Source organism: Coturnix japonica, chromosome 4 (genome assembly GCF_001577835.2).
Source record: "Coturnix japonica isolate 7356 chromosome 4, Coturnix japonica 2.1, whole genome shotgun sequence".
NCBI classification, from domain to species: Eukaryota; Metazoa; Chordata; class Aves; order Galliformes; family Phasianidae; genus Coturnix; species Coturnix japonica.
Window position 1 is genome coordinate 45,029,491 of NC_029519.1, and position 19,836 is coordinate 45,049,326.

The 19,836-nt window shown below is 39.5% G+C and overlaps 1 protein-coding gene across 6 annotated transcripts in view; it reads right to left on the bottom strand.

Annotated features, from left to right (window-relative positions):
* Positions 1–19,836, bottom strand: part of ADAMTS3 (ADAM metallopeptidase with thrombospondin type 1 motif 3) — a 125,596-nt gene that overhangs the window by 10,750 nt on the left and 95,010 nt on the right. For 5 of the 6 annotated variants that reach the window (XM_015861760.2, XM_015861759.2, XM_015861764.1 and 2 more), the window contains 14 exons: positions 15,900–15,983; positions 14,597–14,753; positions 12,355–12,460; positions 11,266–11,409; positions 9,735–9,867; positions 9,154–9,267; positions 7,898–8,043; positions 7,154–7,329; positions 5,907–6,040; positions 5,308–5,431; positions 3,267–3,323; positions 2,965–3,048; positions 1,748–1,828; positions 29–192 (listed from right to left, as the gene is read on the bottom strand). In XM_015861760.2, coding sequence (XP_015717246.1) covers positions 29–192; positions 1,748–1,828; positions 2,965–3,048; positions 3,267–3,323; positions 5,308–5,431; positions 5,907–6,040; positions 7,154–7,329; positions 7,898–8,043; positions 9,154–9,267; positions 9,735–9,867; positions 11,266–11,409; positions 12,355–12,460; positions 14,597–14,753; positions 15,900–15,983 — 1,704 coding nt within the window. The remainder of the gene's footprint in view (positions 1–28; positions 193–1,747; positions 1,829–2,964; positions 3,049–3,266; positions 3,324–5,307; positions 5,432–5,906; positions 6,041–7,153; positions 7,330–7,897; positions 8,044–9,153; positions 9,268–9,734; positions 9,868–11,265; positions 11,410–12,354; positions 12,461–14,596; positions 14,754–15,899; positions 15,984–19,836) is intronic. The other variant, XM_015861762.2, reaches the window with a different exon arrangement.

Genomic DNA, 19,836 nt, shown 5'->3' on the forward strand with positions numbered 1-19,836 from the left:
TGTTCACACTGTTTGACATACAACCTACCAGGACAACCACTGCATCATGCAAAGGCCCATCAGTGTGCAGAGTTTCTATGTCGTCTTCTATATTGTATTCCCATTCCACACCCAGGTCGATGAAAGATCGGGATCTGGCTTCCTCCCCTTTTCCATTCAGAATATAGTGTCCTGTAGCCTGGTTCTTAATTGCTGAAAGGATTGAAAGGAGTGACAGTCGTGCCTCTTTCTCATATCATCTCCAACTATGGAGGCTTATGTGAAACTTGACAGGAGACATGACAGAAAGCCTCTTGGACAAATCCTACCAACAAGGGCTGTAGATGCATTTGTGCAGGAAAAGGCCCTCCAAGGCCACCTCATATAGCCACCAAATTCTAGTCTGATGATAGGTGCATCTGAATATTTGATTCAACTTTGTACCACCTTATCCATATGAATTAGGTACATAAAGTACCCCCTCACATGCAATATGCATGTTTTTCCATATTGGCATAGTTCCCAAGAAGTATAGGTAGTAGCAAGAAACTCAGGTCAAATCTTCAGAGTCTCCTGTCCTCCCTGCTTGCAGAAGACCAAACCCAACACAACTGGGAAGGTCCATCAGTGTAACAGACATCTCAGCACACTACAAACGCATTTCTTATATTCCTTAGTTAATAAAAGTGACACTTTTTCCCCACACTTCAGCTTCTTTGGCATACATATGTGTGTGCCAGATGCTAAAATCAATAGGTAGAGTCAAGGCATTCAAGCCTCTGGGAAACGGACTGTTTGAAGTCCCTGCCACACATTTTGAAAATCAGGACACATCAGGATTACAAGCCAATAAATTAGAAACCTAGAGAAAGACTCATTTTTCTATATCACCATAAAATGCGATTTAAAAATATGCCGACATCTCACATGCTCCTATTGTTATAGGAGTCCAAATGGAAGAGTTTTGCTGTGGACCTAGTTAGAAATGTGGTGAAGCCACTTTCCGCCAAAACAAAATGATTCTCTCAGGGGTACTATCACATTGTGCTTGGTCCAAATTGAAGTCCTCAAACCTCAAAAGCCAAGAGTTTTTCTCTTGGACATTATCACAGCCAAAATTATTTCCTCCCTTCTGTATTTTATTTTTTTTTTAATTTCTTTTTTTATTCTTACTAACTTTTTAATAACTGGTGTAATTCTGCCTAAAGAGTTTACAATTCAGACACTGCCATAGCATATAAAGAACTGATTAAATATACGCCAAAATCAATGGTAGAACCTCATTCCTCCAGTGTAAGCTAAAAATCCCTTTGGCGCTACACAGTGATAAGTAGCAAGATACAAACTGATATAACAACAATATGATCTTTTCTACAATAGAAAAATTCAAAATGAAAGGGACTGAAAATATACCACAAGTTTCCCAGTCTTTTCATCAAAAAAGCTGTTGCTTGCAATCTGCAGCAAATAAGACTGTTAAAGATATTGAAGATACTGAATCGACTTATTAGAACACATCTTTTTTTTTACCTTGACAATGTCATTTAAATAAGAGTGATGAGAGTCTTTTATTAGTAAACATGCAAACTGGGATCAGTCTAATATTTTGAGGGATTCATAAGCTTACATCATCAGTCTGTAACATGCGATTCTGTATGCAGAAATTGACCTTTACTCCTTTAGTTTGGTTCTCATTTCTCAGGTTCCTCTGCATGACTGCCCATGCTTCTCATCATGCCTCAAAGCCAAACCTGAGGGAGGAACTTACCAAGAAAATGAGGAGAAGCCTCGTCTTCTTGGATAAACACATGTCGAGCACCAGGAGGGATGTCAAACATCTTAAGGTACCCTTTGGCATGTGTAGTAGTCAATGGAGAAAGCAGAGGAGGAAATAAAAAGTAATAGCCATGGTTAGGAGCGCTCTACATTATCCAGCCTCTACTTGCAGAAGGGGGCATCCACCAACTGAGAAGCAGTGTCAGAAAGGAACCGATCAAATAGCTTTGTAACGAATTTGACATGACCTCCTTGTGTTTCTCCTCTTTCCAGAAGGAAAGAGAAACCAGTTACAAATCTATTTGTCTCTTCATTAGCTGTACTGCCATAGGTCACATTAATTAACAATTCAGGCAAAAAAAAATATTGTTTCCAATGTTTATAAGTATACAGGGGAGAATAACGATTCTTCCCGATTATTTTTTTCCAAATCACTCATCAGCCAGACTACAGGATTTGAGTTTACTTACTGTCCTGATATACATACGTCTCTTCAGTATGCTTGTTTACTTTTGAGACATCAATGATTTTGGAGAAAGGTGGATGTAGTAAATTGTATTGCCACTACACATAAGGAAGGGCTTGTCTACATGGAAGTTAATCCAAACAATTCAAAACTACATATGTAAAATGCATTAATTCAAGTATTACAGATGAAATGAAAGGGCTGAATTCAACTCTATACAGTTAAGAATAAACAGCTGTTCCCAAAGACAGTAGTTCGTATTTTAAATTTCAATTATTTTTCAATCTAAATACTTAGTGTAATGTTCAGCATGTCGTACTTCATTCAGGAAGACTAAAATCCATCTTGAGAACCTGTCAGCAGTCACTTCTATTACAAGTTTTAAACAAGAGCTTCACAACCACTGAAGTGAATCTAATTAATTTGATATAAGGATGCAAAACTCTGAGTGTATGACACTTTCATATTTCTGTATTTTCCCTTTAATGTCTGCATATTCAGTTATGACTAATCTCCTTGGATCCATTACTAAAGAATGAAGAGCCACATATGCATAATGTCACAGACTTGGCTGATGAGAGTCTGCAAAAACAGCATTTGATGTTGACCATCTTTTGAGCACATGAAACACAAAGCTTTTGCCTGATTTGGTCTTATGTGTCCATGCCTTGTTGGAGATGAGAACTGCAGCAAGAACTCTCCAGTTGCCATGGATGCCTCTTTCTGCAAGCACTTGAACTTACCCAGAGTATTTTTAGACTCCTTTGTTTCAGAAAGGGAAATATTGCGAGCTCCTTTGGGCAATGTAAATGCTCCTCTCGTCTTCCCTTAAATAGAATGTCTATAATTAGTGTTACCGGAGCCAAGTCTCATTATTTCATTGACTACATTGTCAGCCAGATGGTCTTAACAAATAGAAAGTATGATTTACATTATACGTTCAAATGCACTTAAAGCAGCATTAGACACATCTAGCAAATTTTAATAGTCAATGAAATTTAGACCAGTGAAAATTCAGGTAGGTGATTTTAAGTTGGATACTTGCAGATTTCATTTTCCAGAAACTTGAATTCTTTTTGGCACCTCTTGCTTAAATGTTTTCCTGTTGGAAGAGGTCAATTAGTCTTTTTAATGACTAGACTGCCAAAGATACTGTAAAACAATAAATATTTCATAAACACTTTCATTAACATTTGGAAATGGCTGACTAATAGCAGTATTTCCTGAACTGTATTTCTAGTACTCTCTATCACTTAGAACTGTAGTGCTTTCCAGACACTGAGAACACTGTGAAAACTCTCATTAACATGCTGACACCTCACAAGACAAGGCAGTTACCTAGTGGCTCCCAGGCAAAAATACTGAGCCACCACATGATGGGGTTAGTATTTGATTTTGCCCTCTGTTGACCTCTCATTGGCCCTGTTATCTCCTATGGAGTAAGCCAAACCACAAGCTCAGGCCATACACCAACTGCAAGTTATAAGTTGTAAACTACTGCTTTAGAATACAGAAACCAGACACACCAGAAAAAAAAAACCCTTACTGGACTGGATCCAGAATTGTGACATGAATATTCCCTCTGCCCCCACTTTACTTTTAGTCAAAAAGGTTAGAAATATGCTTACAAGGCTGAGCACTAATTTCTGCTGATTACCGCGGTGGGTTTTTTTTCTGTTTGTTTTCAGAAAAGCAAAGCAACTGCCAGCTCAAGAAACACACAGGCCTATATAAGAGGCTCAAATTATAGTCTTAATTCCATTACTCCCCACATCACAGTAATTCTTGTGTAATTTCATGTCTAATCCACCAGTTGCTTTCATCACCTTAAGAAAAGTTCTCTAATGGCATTTAAAGCTACAAGCAGTAAATGTCTCCAGTCGGTTTGTAATTAATACATATTTTCAGCAGAATACTTTACATATTTTCTTTCCATCTGCACATTATCTTTGTCCAAGTTTAGTTTGGTTGGTCACTTCCTGTCCAAATGTAATTACCGATGCTGCAGTAAAGCTTGCTTCATGGCAGCAATTACCAGTTTTTAAACTGTTAACACAGATATTCATGTTATTTGTCCCTAAGTCTTTCTCCACTCTATCTTAAAATATTTAGTTCTATCAATGATGTCCCTGGAATAGATGCTACCAGTCATACAGAAGATGCGTATCCCCGAGTACCTTCCCCAGACAGAAATAAAAGCAATATAGGGAAGTCTTAAAATACTCAGTATTCTTAAAAACATATGTATACAAGATTATGGTACCCTAGCTCAACAAATAACTGACCAGAAAGAGATTTCTGAGAAGTCCAAGGGGTCTTGAATTATTATTGATAAAAGTTGTGTTACAGAGTATCCCAGTGCAGCCTGAAAACTTTAACCAGGTTAACGTCATGTGTTTCATTGGATATAATTAGCAAGAGAAATGAATGCTTCTGCCAAAATGTTTCTGTCCTTTGTTCACAATTAAGTTGAATTTACTTTTCATTTATTTATTTGACTGAAAGGCTACAATCTGTGACAAGACTGATTTGACATGAGGATCCAAGTGTTCATATGAAAAGAAGTTCAGAACTTACAACCCTTGAGTTTAGGTTTAAGAAGAAAAACTTCTGAAAAGCTTATACTTAAAAGGTAGGGAAAATATTCTAGTCCCCTCCCACAGAAAAAGGCACGCTACGCTTAGCATCAGGCAAAGCACCTCGATTTCTTCTGACTGTCACTGTTAGGACAACAGATAATTTTTTTTTGACAGAACTCTGTATCCCCATGTAGCGCAAACACTGTCTGTGGGCTTCAACATTTACAAAGAACTAAACGTGCTCTGTCTGGGCAATATTTCTAGATACACTGCACAAAGCGAGTTTTTCTTCTAATAGGTCCTTCAAAAGACAGTGACATTACAGTGCTTTAAAGGATCTCATTTCTTTATCAAGCACTAAACTATTACAGCACATCAAGCTAAAATGTTTGTTTTGCTACCTAGAAGTAAGCCGCATTTCTGATCAGTCTTCAAAAACAATAAGCATGACAGAAACATGTGAGATAATAGAAACCATACTCAGATGCACGAATATGCTATTCCTACCAAGCTTTTTGGGAGTGCGGGTAAAGGTTCCTTTCACAGTTCGGCAATGGGAGTTATCTCCACCACAGACACCACACTTATCTTCGGCCTTATTCGAACCAATTTCCTTGTCACAACCCACTTTCTGCAGAGTGAAGAGCAAAAAGAAACACGGTTTTATCATAAGCGGTAAGGTTTAGCTGTAGAGGGAAGCAATCTCAAAATCAATGCATAGAGGAAATTACCACCCAGCACTGATCTATTTCATTTAAACACAAATTACTTGAAAAGCCTGTTGCTGGGTAATGGTTGCCAGGTGAAAAACAGTAATTGATTCTCAGATTATATCCACTGTACGTCAAGACTAGGAAAGATGGAAAAGAGAATAATAGGGACAATTCCTATCAGATGCAAAACTAAGTGCAAAAATGGCAAAAGAAATTATCAGTTGAAGAAAAATGAAGTGTTTCTACAGAACGGACTTGTGTCATTGCTCCAATGTAATGTAATTATGAGGGATATGATGCTGCAAATATTTCAAAGCATCTGCAAAGTCTGTCTCAGTTGTCTAACACAGCACAGTCCAAACTCAGCAATGAGCTTGGGAAGCTGTCACTCACCACACATTCTCCACGAACACAAATGCTGTAGGGATCTTTATATGAACAGCGAGTCCCATCATGTGCCAATTGCTTCATATAAGCAACATCTCCTGTTTCTTTGGATTGACAGTACAGGTGGCATCTCTTATTAGCTGCATAGCAGGAAAACAGACATAACTGCGTAAGTTAAAAGCAATCCAGATGAGCTTCAGAAAAACATTTCACTAAAGGCATACAGAAAATATTAGAGATAGAAGTGACCTTAAACAGACAGCTAGCTAGGGGGAAAAAGCAACTAATTTGCTTTTGTGTGAATTATGGGCCTATCACCATCACAGATACTCTCACAGAAATCAGCTTGCTTCCGAAGAGGCTCCTAGAACTGGGTTCCCCACTATGCTTCAAGTAGTTTGATTCTGTCGCAACAGTGCTGAGTTTAGGAAATCACGTCACGAGAAAGAATAGAGGATTTGGCTTTCAAATTCCTTTAGCCTTTTTGGAAAATCCCAGCTCAACAAATATTTCCTTATCACTACCTGAATCTGATCCCCTAGCCATGCATATTAAGAGTTTCAAAGGAGATGCCTGAGGAAAAAATACCAGCAACTCAAAGCAACTCTGAAGCCCCGTATTTATGCTTGAAGCTGTCCTTTTTTACTCAAGATAACTGATAGATTATATTAATGTTAGGAGTGAAGAGTCAGGCTCAAGCAGATCGACCCATCTAAGCATGGGAAAATACTAAATAGAACTTCTCAGGCAGCAACACTGGAAACACACTATTACAACTTCCAGTGCAATTTCCTAGCAGCAGCCCTCTTTGAGCATTAATACTTTGCACTCATATAGATGAACAGCTGTATGGGAGAGAGGGCAAGAAGAGTCCTTAAGGATCTGAGCAGCAGCTTTCCACGCTTGGCCCCAACAAACAGAGCCAGAACTTCACAGTGCAGTGCATTAATTGCTAAAGCACCCACCAGCTATTCCATCTGGAGTTGAGAGCCTCTATGCCTCTTGCTGCATCCTGTTCACACCAGGAAGAGGATGAAAGTTAGAGGTAACCAGCTGGACAAGGGTTGGGGAAATCACAACTGTCTTACGCTGCACCTGTTCCTTTACCCTGGTCCATCCTGTTCTCCTGCTTTTTAGTCATACCTACATTTGTTCTCACCCTGTAGTCTCTACATGGCAAATGGAACATGATCCCTATAAGATCTGTGAGATTCCAGCACTGACTTGTAATAAACACAAATAACAGAACTTACAGTCAGGGTGTTCATATGGCAGCCAGTGGTGTTTGCTGTTCTGATACTCAAAGTGGGAATTGCGCTGCTGACATTGCTGTGCTCTGAAGTCCTCAAAGTGCTTCGGACACTCTTCTGTATTGCAGAGTTGAAACTCAAAATTGACACCAGCACAGTCTTCACCTCCATTAATTGGCCTATGGAAAGAAAACATCTGAGAGATTATAAAACCCTCTGGACTTTGGGCCTAGGATTTTGTTATCAATCCTAAGTGGAATTTCACACTCATTTCTAAAGAGACAATTTTACAAAAAAGGAGTGTGAACTGATGGAACTGGAAATAAAGCAGTTACCTTGCACAGATATGCACTTGCAATGTAACCTCTATGCTTACTCAAGCATCCCAAAGGCATATGTTAACATGCAGAAACAATACATATTCACATCTATGCTGCCAGTAGTTGAAGTACAACTGGAGATCATCTAATAGTTTATCCCAGAGCTTGTTGAGCTTGCACTCTATGATCTCTTCACAGTCTTACACATCAGTTAAATTTTTCATAGGATGGTGTCCCACAGGCTTTCCTCTGGAAATTACTGGATTCACTAAAAATGATTCTGGCTCCCTGCAAAAGGTGATGTTTCAAGGGGCTTGAACACAATGTGAATTTTAGGAGATTCCATATCAAAACATAAATACCATTTCAGCTGACACCTGCAGTGATTACTAATTGACTCAAACTGCCACCAAGGTAGAAGACCTACATTGGATTGTTGCACTGACGCGTTCGGAAGCGAACTCCAGTTCCACAGGTTCGGGAGCATGAGCCAAATTTTGTCCAGGGTCCCCAGTTGCCATCCTGCTTCAGCTGGTTGGCATTCTTCCACATGCAGTGACCTTTGTAGCACCACTGAGAGAAAACAGGCATGCAAAGCAGAGGACAGCAGAAACAAAATCAAACCAAACATATAATCACAGTGAATTTAAAAGTGCATAGAGGTGAACTCATGGAGCAAAGACAGTCTTTGTACTCTGGAACCAGGAGTGCCCAGTCCCTCTCTTTCATGGCTGTCTGTTCCATGGATAAGCAGCAATGCCACATCTCAGTGTGTATCCTTCCATGGGCAGAAACACGAAGATCAATATTCTGATGTTCTTCTGACTTCATTTAAGTCATCCTTTGTCTCACACAAATCCTAATTCCTACCATTTTTTTACAATGAATTTTTATGTTCTGACTACTGTACCACCGGGTAAGGTCCTTGCTGAAGATTAGTAGCTTTTTTCTTCTTTTTTTTCCCCTCATAATGGTCAAACATTATATTCATGCAAACAAGCTGCAACAGTGGGCTAGTTACTAGTCAGCAAGTTTTTTGCCTACTGGTTAGGGCATTTCCAGACATTAGAAGTGGCTCTCCTGTAGCTCAAAATACATGGAATTTGTTAAATAAACATTTGCTTGAGTATAATTGTATAATCAAAATGAACTAGCAGCAGGGCATTCTCTAGTGGGGATGTTAAAGACAAAATTAAAGAGCTAATCCTAAGCCTATGCAAACATTTAGCCACAGGATGTCTGGACCACAAGTACTTAGAAGAGTTTGAGGCTATGTACTCCCATCCTACAGTGATCTTGTCATCTGCTACCATGGATCCTTAATGACACTTTCAGGGCACTTTGCAGAAGAGAGAATAATATTTAAATAAAAACAAAAAAAACCAAAAAAACCAAACCAAAACAAAACAAAAAAAAACATAACAAAAAGGACACAGAAGAAAAGGAGAGTATCCTACACCTCACCTACAATTTTAAGACCCTCACCCTTCAAAATTTAGCTTATATGTCAACCAACTTTGTACATTTCAAAGAAGAAAAAGTGGGAAATCTCTCTCTTTTTCCTTTCTTTGGTGCCACCTGGGTGATGCTGTGTAATTGTCTATTATCCTGTGTGCTTTTCAACCCAAATTAATGCATATGACTGTATTTCTTTTTAACACATAGTGGAAACACAGTACTCACTTTTCCAGGGGCACATTCTGTCCCATCGAGTGGAGGTCCTTTCTTAGTCTTACAGAAATATGGGTTATCTGGATGGCTACACCACAACTGCTTGCACGGGTCAAAGGTTCGGAACTGAAATGCAGGACATTTATGAGATGAAATATAACATTAGATCATTGATACTTCTTGGGTAAGGATTCAAACCAACCAGTTAATCTAGCACAGCCACCAGTAAGTCAAGTATCTTCAGAAAGAAAAGGGCAATGATTACTCCCAGCATCCTCTGGTCCTGAAGGAAGAAGGAGATGCCCAGAAGTGGAAGGAAAATCAGTTTTCTCCCCTACTTCCTTGAGATCACAGGCTTACAGCCACAAGTCTGTGTCATGGAGACCACATTGCTGTCCTCTTGACCATTAAACCAAGTGACTCATAGCTGGCTTTCACCCATAAATATCTCTCTCCTTCCTTATGTATCTGTTTAAACTACTCCATCAACTGCTCTTTAACTGTGAGAAAATGAATATGCTGCAGCTATTAAGGCCAAACATCAAACTTGCTGAAACAAATGTTTGTCTTTGCAATGACTGCCTTGGACCTACCGCTGTGCACATTTTATAGCCAACACCAAAGTCAAAGCGGCACTGTTCATCCATGGAGTAGTTAATGCCTGGCAGCTCAGGGAGCTTGGGCCAATCATGTTCAAAAGGGTCATCAAGAAGACAGTCGTAAGAGCTGTGGAAAGATGCACAGAAAAAGATAATGAGAAAATGTAGTAATTGTTTTTTTTTAATCAGTACAATCAAAGTCTTTATTCTGAGATGCCAACATTGAAAATATTCATTTTCTCAAACCTGTTTTTGTTCCCTGAAGCACTAACGGTTCCTTCTCTAGGAACACTGCCCAGTGCAATGTGACTGAGCACTGGATGGGAAGATCCTACAGCAAAATCCCTGTATTTGCTGGGGACTGAGGAGAAACATCTCCCACCCTTCCCTGATCTAATGGTAAGCATAGAATTTGCACTTTGTTTTCCTGTTACCAGAGGCAGAAAACAAACACTTCTCAATTCTCAGTCCCAAAGAGCACCATTTCAATGTACTTCAAACTATAACATGAATCCTATAGTACAAGGACTAACACAACACCTTCTGCAGTCATAGAAAGCCTTTCCACTGACTTTATGGAGCTTTGAAATCGGACAGTAGTGTGAGAACAGCCCCTCTTACCTGAAATCGACTGTATACACAGGGACAAAACACAGGTTATGCAAAGAGCAAGAATAAGGCCTGCTTTTTACTCATTCCTGTTAAACTCTTGTTGGGCTGCTCTTCCTTCACAAGGATAAATTCTATCTTAAGCTCTAAGGTCTTGATGTAAAATTACTGTTTTATGCTTTAGGTTACGAATGGGACTCCTTCTCACTGGAATCCAGGCCATAGTAGGTCAATTTAATTTTTCACTCAGTTCTGACTTGCAAAACCAGTTATTTGCAATAAAGAAGAACTGGATGAGGAAGCATTTACATGGGGCACTATGTACATACATACACGCAGATATCATTATACTTTCTCTGTTCCCCTTTTCTCCCTAATTCAGACCCACACATGTTGCATTTTCTCTCTTCCACAACTTTTGCTAGTTCTTTTCAGCTTAGGGCTTCACCTTTCCAGTTTCACAGTACAACTAGTACAGAAATAAAAAATCTAGGAAAAACACCAACTGAAATAAAGTCTTCCAGAGAGACACCCACTACCATTCCCAGAAGATGCAATGAGTGTAGTGTAAAAGTGTAGGTGAGGATGCAGTGTTACTGATTTTCCTTTTCTAATATAGACGTGCTGCAACAAAAGGGATCATAAAACTGTATTACTGGAGAAAGCCAGAAACTGAGGTACCTCTTCCTCCCTGCTGTTGCAGTGAGGGACAGAGAAGCCTACTGGAATGCCTCCTTATACCATGTTTATAAAAGGGACTTCCACAGGTAAGGGTTCAATTTATGACACTTGCGGATTGTTTCTCCTCTTTGCTCTCTGATGGAGGGCAGCCCATTGGCCCCACATCTCAGGGAACTGCAAAGACTTCTGTTTCCTTTAGTAAAACCATCATCAATGAGTGCTAACAAGTTCTTACTGTATATATCTTTTGAGTTCTTGGCCACTGCATCTGGACCAGTGGTAACGATGAAAGGCAGCCTGCACCAAGGGAGCCATAACACTCCCCATTGCTGTCTCATCCCCACATCTGTTCCCTTGCCCATCGTGCTCCATTCCCAGCCTGAAACAAAGAATTGGTATCAGAGCCTCCACAGTTTCTACTTTTCAACTGGTAAAATTGCTGTAAAGAAAACAGTTTCTCATGCAAATGTAGTAATTCAAGATGAAATTGTTCTCTGCATGCTACAGATATCACCTGCATTTCAAACTGATTTTTGATGTCAAAATATAAGGACTCTCTAAATACTCTTTAGGAACTAACTAATTAGATGACAGTTACTACTTTCGATAACAGAAAATGGCAATTCTGCTCACCACTGAGCATTTCATTCAGACATTTAATTATTCAAGACTGTACACTCATTTATCAAAAGCACCAACTTATACACAGAGCTAACATGGTTGTAATGCTGTACATCCAAAGACCTAAATATGTTAGCATATTAGATTTCCAAATGTATGCATCTGGTGTATTTTATTGTGCAAGTGACATGGTCAACTCAAAACTGGCTAAACTCCTCCTGCATTACTCTGGCCAAAAAAAAAAATACACCCAGCAACAGAGTCTACTGAGCTGAACAAGAACACTGCGCTACTTAAAGATGACATTAATTCATCCAGTTGACAGAGATCTTTCTTGAATCTATTATTCTCAGTCTAACAATTTATCACTCCTTAGGAAGTAACAAATTAATAAATCAGCACTTTCAATCAATGAGAAGAAAGAATTTTAAGGATGCTTGGTAAGCTACTGTCTCTACTGCCTGGCCTTTCCAGGTTTCTTTCATAATTATCTCACCGTCACCCTACAGAAAGCAAGTTCCTGCCCTTTCTTTCCCTCCTCTTCTTCCCTCACTTATTCACTGCTGAAGCCACTGATGCATTCCAAGAAGATGATAATATAATTTGGATGGCTGTCACATAGCCATTAAAATTAAATCACTTAAAGTAAAAAGGAGATGCAGCACCATATGTTGTTGTTAATCTAATTTTATGTTAGACTTACACGTGACCAGTTTCATGAGCAACAACAAAAGCTGATGAAAACCCATCCTCATGGTTGAGAGTACAGCTTCGGACCGGGTGACACATGCCAGTAACAGGAGCATATCCTATTGAGAGAAATCATGTCTGACTGCTTTACCCATTACATTTCATAGAATCATAGAACATCCTGGGTTGGAAGAGAAATTAAAGCCCACTCAGTTCCAATACCCAGCTGTTTGCTACCCACCAGATCAGGCTGCCCAGGGTCCCATCCAACCTGGCCTTAAGCACCTCCAGGGATGGGGTATCCATAGCTTCTCTGGACAGCCTGTTCCGCTTGACACCCCACCAAATTTACTGCCCAAGAAGAACCAAAGATTCTCTTCCTTTGATCGTGAATTTCTCCTGTCTTTGTAATTTCTGTCAGTGTTAATGGCCCTGACAAACTAGGTTTGATTCTGCATACATCTGGACTACATCAGGCACTTATGCTCTCATAAAAAAAAAAAAAAAAAAAAACCTGCAGAAGATTCCCATTCAATTAAATTTACAGACAAAAATAAGCTGTTTCTTGTTCATTTGTTTGCACGTGTTTATATTAATACCACCACCTAAACACTGCTTGGTACATATTACATGCCTTGGTCTCAGCAAAAGCCAAAATCCTTCTGAAATGGGGAGACTGCCTAACACCTCATCCTGAAACGCCAGTCCAGGCATGAGTGAGGTCTCAGCACTCTTGCCTCACCCTGAAAGATGAAGAAATTGAACATAGACACCTATGAAATCTCTAGCCGGATGGCTAGAACACGGCACATTTTTCTAAAAGCTGTGTGGAGAAGCAGATTCATGCCTCAACCAGTAAGAGCTCACCAGCATAAAATCTGAAAAGCCTCCTTGATAAAGAATATTTCTGTACTAAGCAAAAATCGGTAAATTCTGGACATTAGAAGTGAATGTACTACTGACACCATGCTAAACCATGTATCTTAGACTGCTTTTCCATGACTAGATAATGAATGGAGGCCTTTTTTCTAGGAAAAGTTGCAGAACTTGTGTCAAAGGCAAAGAAACTGGGCATAGCACTAGAAGAGACTATGGTGGCTGACAGAGAGAATGAAGCCGAAGAACCACTTGCAGAGCAGCACCAGAGCTCTGCATGTGGCTCAAGTAGCAGGAGGAGCTAAGGGATTTTATCTTTACAGCAACAGATATAGAGAACATTCAGAGAGGAAGCAGTGTGCTTGAGGAAACTGAGACACGGAAGGTAGAGGACATTTCTGACTGTACAGTACTAGATTTATTGATGACGACATTTAGTTGGACAGCTCTGTTTCAGAAACTGCTCTGTTTTCTAGTCTTTTTTTCCACCTGGAAGCAGACATAAGAAGCACACAAAGCCACAATGTGTCTGCTAAGAGGAACCCTCAGTCCTACCACAGACCGCAGCATCGGAGATGAGCGCTAGTTTGGTCTGGGTAAATGATTATAGAGACATATTCTGAATGCAATTACGTGAGAACCAAAGAAATAAAAAACAGGACTAGTTTGCAATACTGCACAGAGCAGTAACGCTTCAGGAGTCTCACCCAGACCCCTATTTTTCTGCACTGATATAAATCATACTTTGTGGATTTACTTTCCATTATCATTAGTTCCTTGCGTGATAAGGACTAATGGAAATATCAAAAGAACTCAAAAGCTAGTTGTAAGAAAAAATAAGTTGTGAATGATGCAATAAAATTAAAGTGAAGTTGAATGCAAAGTGCACTGAGAATTCCTTATGTGCCCTGCATGCACATGCAGAAATATATTTCTCTGAAGAAAGGAAACAACAATTTACACACTATAAGGTAAGATTTAATCTGTTCCAGTTAGATATAAATGGCAAGGACTACCCGCTTTTTAAAAAAGCATGTAAAACGAAACAGAGTGAGTACTTTCTCTCCACAGTGCTATAACAAGTACATGCTTACGCTGTCCATATGGGCCTTTTCTAAAGCCAAATAGGAAACTGGAAGTTATTATGAACATACATGCTTTCATGAACAGGATCTGGTTTCAGTCTATCTTTAAAATTGAACACTTAAGGTATTTTCTGAATCAGTGCCTACATTTCTTAATCTCTCTGGGTCACACAACAATGAAATTTTCATTTTTTTCTCGTTTTCTGTTAGACACTACACACACACACACACACACACACACACACACAGAACCCCCAAAGTCCCGATACTTTTGCTCCGGGTCAGATGCATTACCTTGCATACCAGCAGGCCCAAAATCTTGCCTAGTCAAGAAGATGGCATGATCATGGTGCTCAGAGTGATTGGGGTCTGACTTCTGCTGCTGGTAAGCCCAGCGGCAAACGTTCTCCAGGCTTCTCGAGGGATTCCCCCTTTCAATCAAGCTAATGGACTGAAAAAGAAATATATTAGAACTAGGATCTACTAAAGATAAGAAATTTCATCAGGTTTTGATTTTCTTGGAGAACCAGCCACATTCCTGTTTCTCTTATTTCCCTATCACTCTAAGTCCTAATAGTCCTCTTTGATATGAGAAAAGGAAATGAGTACACAGGACATTGACTGATCCATAAAAAAGAACCGATATTCTCTCTTCGCTTTCTTGTCCTAGATCCCCAGGCAGAGCCAAGGAAACGTTCAAGAGCAGCCAAATTAGAATGCTACTGTTTATAGCAATGCAATTGTATGTAACAGTGAGTGTGTACAAGTAACAGCTCATCTTTAAGATTTTTTTTAAGGACAGTGTATCAAGTAATTACAGCATCTATTAAAATGATAACAAATGACAGCCCTTCTGTGCAACATGCCTGAATAATATCCAGATGAAGCCTGTAATGTGCAGGATAAATGCCAGAAGACAATGTGACTCAGTTGAGTTAAATGACAGTGGAGTGACAACATACAGCCTGTGTGGAGGAAGTGAATAACATAAACACAGAGTACAATGCCTCAACTGGTGTAAAACACTATAGCACCAGTAAATCTGTACTGATTTACAGAGATTAGCCATCTGGTTCTGTGAGACTTTTGCTACAGTATGTCTACGAGCTCAATACTTCAAAAGGAAGTGATCAAATTTAATTACAAGGCAAACTTCAAAGCAGCCTTTTGATTTGCTCAAATTCAGTGCCTGAGTTAAATGGAAGGGACACGACCTTCATCCAATGTCAAACAGCACTTACAATGCTCTCATCCTGAACAACACAACAAGTATTTGTTTCAAAACTCTCTGAATGTATTATACCAACAAAATCAACATGTTGGCACAAGCATAGTCTGGGGCAGAAAGTGGAAGAGTACGCTGTAACTCAGCAAAAGGAGTGTACAACACAACGAGAAAAGGAAATAGTTTCCATAAAAGACTGAGTGGAGACAGGGCACCAGCAACTTGTGTTGATCAGTCAAGATGATTGCCACTACTAAAGTAATTTGCTTCCCTGAGGACTTACAAGGGCAAAAAGTCAGGCTGCCCTGCAGTCCCATGGACTATGATTACAACGATGATGAATGCAAAGAACTGGTTTGGAGGCTTGCTTACCTTTGCATACCCCAGCATGATCATTCGGACCAGCACAACATTTATGTGAACACCCAAGGATTCATCATGGTAAATTTCATTCACCTGAGAAAATAAAAAAGAAAACTTAAAAGGAAGAAATCATGGATGATACAAAGGGAACTTCCACGGCCATGTATCTGTTATTTCAAGTGCTTCTACCACTAGTTTTCTCATAGGAGAATTCAAGTCTCAAATCATTTCCATGCAGTTAGAAATGTAGACTATACTTCCTGTCATCACACACTCCCTCACTGAGAACTTTCTGAAGCACATTTCAAGACTCCTCTCAAATTTAATGGCCTTTGGATCAAAGCCAACAAAAAAACTGTTTGGGGAAAGAAGGACTACAAGCCCAGCAGATACTTGTCTGAATGCTTAATTTCACTTGTTCGATAAACATAATGAGGGTTATGAAGTTATTTCTGAAAGCTAGACTATGGCAGTAGAGTGACCTTCACTGAGGGATTTAAAAGCAGATAAGAATCTGCATTAACAACAGATAAAACCATCACCATTCAGCCCGCATGGCCACTTCTGCTCTGCCATCTGGCCACTCTAACTGTGTATGAATTCCAGATTCTGTTCCTATTTGCTTTGTCAACCATTTGTCTCACTTCAATCATTTTAAACACATGGGATGAGTATTTTAGTGGGGAGAGGGAGCGCATATTTTTCATTCTGTAAAAGATTCTTCTGCCAGTAGCTTTCACTCTTTCTGCACTTTAAAGCTCTAGGTTGGGAAGGCAGAATATTCAGACAATGACACGATCAATGCAACTTCATTTCTGCACACATGTAAGCATGTGTTTAGCCTTAAAGGTCTGAATAACACTCCTGCTTTTAGATCAATCTTAAAATCAATGGGCAAAGTCTTTCCAAATCCCAGAAATGCTTTGGATGTTCTCATCTAAAAATTCTAAAGTCAACAGCATTGCCAGAGACATAAACTCTGTAGTATACCTCACAGAGTAATGATATCTCCAAATACACTCGATTTCTGCAAGTCAACACATTCCATTTTAAAAGTTCACCAACTGCATGAAAGCATGTAACATTTACAGGATCTGGAAAGACTTACTGTGCACACTAAAAACAACCGCTAGCCTGAGAAAACACCCATACATAAGACATCATCTTGAGACATCAAAACTCTCATCCTCAAGGGCTGTAGAAAACACACAGGAAAGAGAAAAACTAAAATCTCACAAAGAGCCCTCACAAAAGAGTTCTGTCTTTGTAGAGGTCTCCAAAGAGGTCTGTGCATATCATTTAAAGACAGATTTTTTATTTCAGTGCTTTCAGTTTGATTTCCAAAAGAAATAAAGATCAGATACTTGCTCCTTCAGTCAGCACTAGTGACCCAATACATTTGGGGTCTGCTGAACACTTTCCAGCAACACTTGCAAAACTATAAAGATCTTGAAGAAATCAAGTATCTAGAAGCTTAGAGGAAAGTAAACAATTTACTGGAAATAACAATATTATTGCTCTCATGCAAGCTGAATATCCTCCACTACCCACAGGAAGGGAAGCTCAGAGTAGGCACACATGCAGAAGCTTTCCAACACTCTCCTGACAGGAGAGCAGCTTATATCCCATTAGAGAGCACAGCCATATGACAGACATCCAGAGGTAACGTGGCAGTTCCACCGTTCTATGAACAACTGAAATATTTCACCGTTGTTTTAGTTTTGAATAATTTATTTCAGAAGCAACTAATAGTGCTGCTCTGAGCTTTAAAGTCATATTAGTACAAAAGTAACCACATAATTCTAAATAGAGTATTAGTGGAATTTAAGTTTAAAAAAAAACGCCATGCAGATGATAGGTTAGAAATTGTTCTTCTTGAGGACCTTCTTTGTGCCTGGTAAGGTGAGAAATGTCCTTTCACTAGGGTATAAATTAGGGAACTGAAACATCTGCAGCTCATCAATGAAGTTACTTATTCCCATCAAAACAAAATAAATATTATATTATGGGTAATCGGTGAAAAGTAAATACCACTGTTTGGAGCAAGGTTGGTATATATGAGCAATATTTAGAGATTTATTATTATTATTATTTTTTAACTTAGGCTAAACAAAACTTTCCCCTTCCCCTGAGGGAAAAAGGTCGTTCTGAGTTGTCCAGCTTGCGGGACCTGGCACAGTGATTTCAGTCCATGGTTTTAAAAAATGCAATCCCTTTCAGGACTAACTGAGAACAGACTGTCAGCAGGACAGTTTTACAAGAAATGAGCACACAGCTTCGACTGCTCGCCTCATGAAGCAATTATTCCAAAGTTCAATTATTCCCATTTTCTCCTTAGCAATGCAATAGTATTGCTTCCACCAAAGTTCATCTCAGAAAAACGTCCACAACTTCTGTTGAGCCAAGAAACACCAAGCTTCCCACAAGTGACCTTCGAAGAGACATAAAGGATTCTGGAAACAAATGAAAGCTTCAAGTCCTCCTCAGCAATTTCTCCACAACCTTTTTCTGTGGACCGCTTTGGAACGATGCATTCATGGGTAGGATTCCCATGAGGAGCGAGCCCATATAGGCTCTCATGATCTAGACACAGGAAATTTTGGAAACCTGCAACCTTGCTAGAAGGCCACAAATCAAAATAAGTGCTGAAAACTGTCGGTGTAGACTGTAGCGCTTTCAGACTGCTGTAATTGCATCTATGCTGTGGTTATACTGGCAAAACAAATGACATTCCAAGATACTGGTACTGGTACAAAATGCATATATAAATCACACCCCAGGAAGCTTGATTTGTCTGAGTTGAACTTTGGAAACATATCACAGATGTCCAGCTGGCCATACGGACTCTGGTGTAGCATTTAAAAGGAAAAAGTGATTAGGCTGAATTCAATAGTAATATACACAAGAAGTAAATCAGTGCTCCGCCTGGGACAGTGGTGACAACTAGGAGACTCCACATACAAAGCGGGAAATATCTGCTTACTGAATGGATAATTATTCAAACAGACAACATAAATATCCCTGGCAGTAAACTCTACAGCTAAGTAAGAAGCGTTGGAAAAGGGAGATAACTACAAATCAAGGGATTTCAGGGCTTCCGTGGATACTCACCTGTCTACACAGTATGAATGCCAAGGGTGAACCCACATTCCTAAACTGATGTACTTGTAAACTGCAATGGTGAAATCAAAGACATCCTCAAGCTACACACTGCTCACTAAAAGAAAGTCAGCTGGCTTTTCACTTGACACAGCAATTGCAGCCTACTGGCGCACAGTCAACCACACATTCCCTGGTTAGGTTGGATGATTCCTCTGAGCACCTCTAGCAGTACGTGCTCTTAGTAGCTGGCCTTTCAAATTTGAGACAGTCAGAGAGATGATGATGTATGGCTGCTTTTGTGCAGGTACTGTGCAATTCCTTTTTGTGGTTGCCCACCCTCCCTCCCTTCATGGTGTGCAGGCAGGGGCTTCAGGCTAATCCAAAGAAATCTGCTGACGTTTTCCTCTGCTCAGTCACAGTAAGCTCCTCCCTGCTTAGATCAAATGCTTCATTTGACTGCCCTTGGGTTTGGGGGGCAATACGGCCTCAAGGACTTTCTAGCCTGATTAAATTACTTACTTTTCTGTGTCTGACTTGTGCAAGGGGAAATGCAGTTCATTGATTAGCAGGAAAGTTGAGTAATTCAGAATCTAATGATTAATAACATTATCCGATATACTTTTTGCATCACTGGAAATAGAATAGCTTGAAAATGCAGCCTCTTATTGATCTACTGACTATCCACAGGAACAAAATACTAGATTAAAAAGCAAGGAGTGAGATGACCTCTTTTGGTGACAACTTCATATGCCATTAGTCTTTAGCAAAGGCTAAGGGCAAAATTAGATTAAAACTGACAAACTAATACATAGGAAAAAAGTATAGAAATAGCTCTCCGAACCCA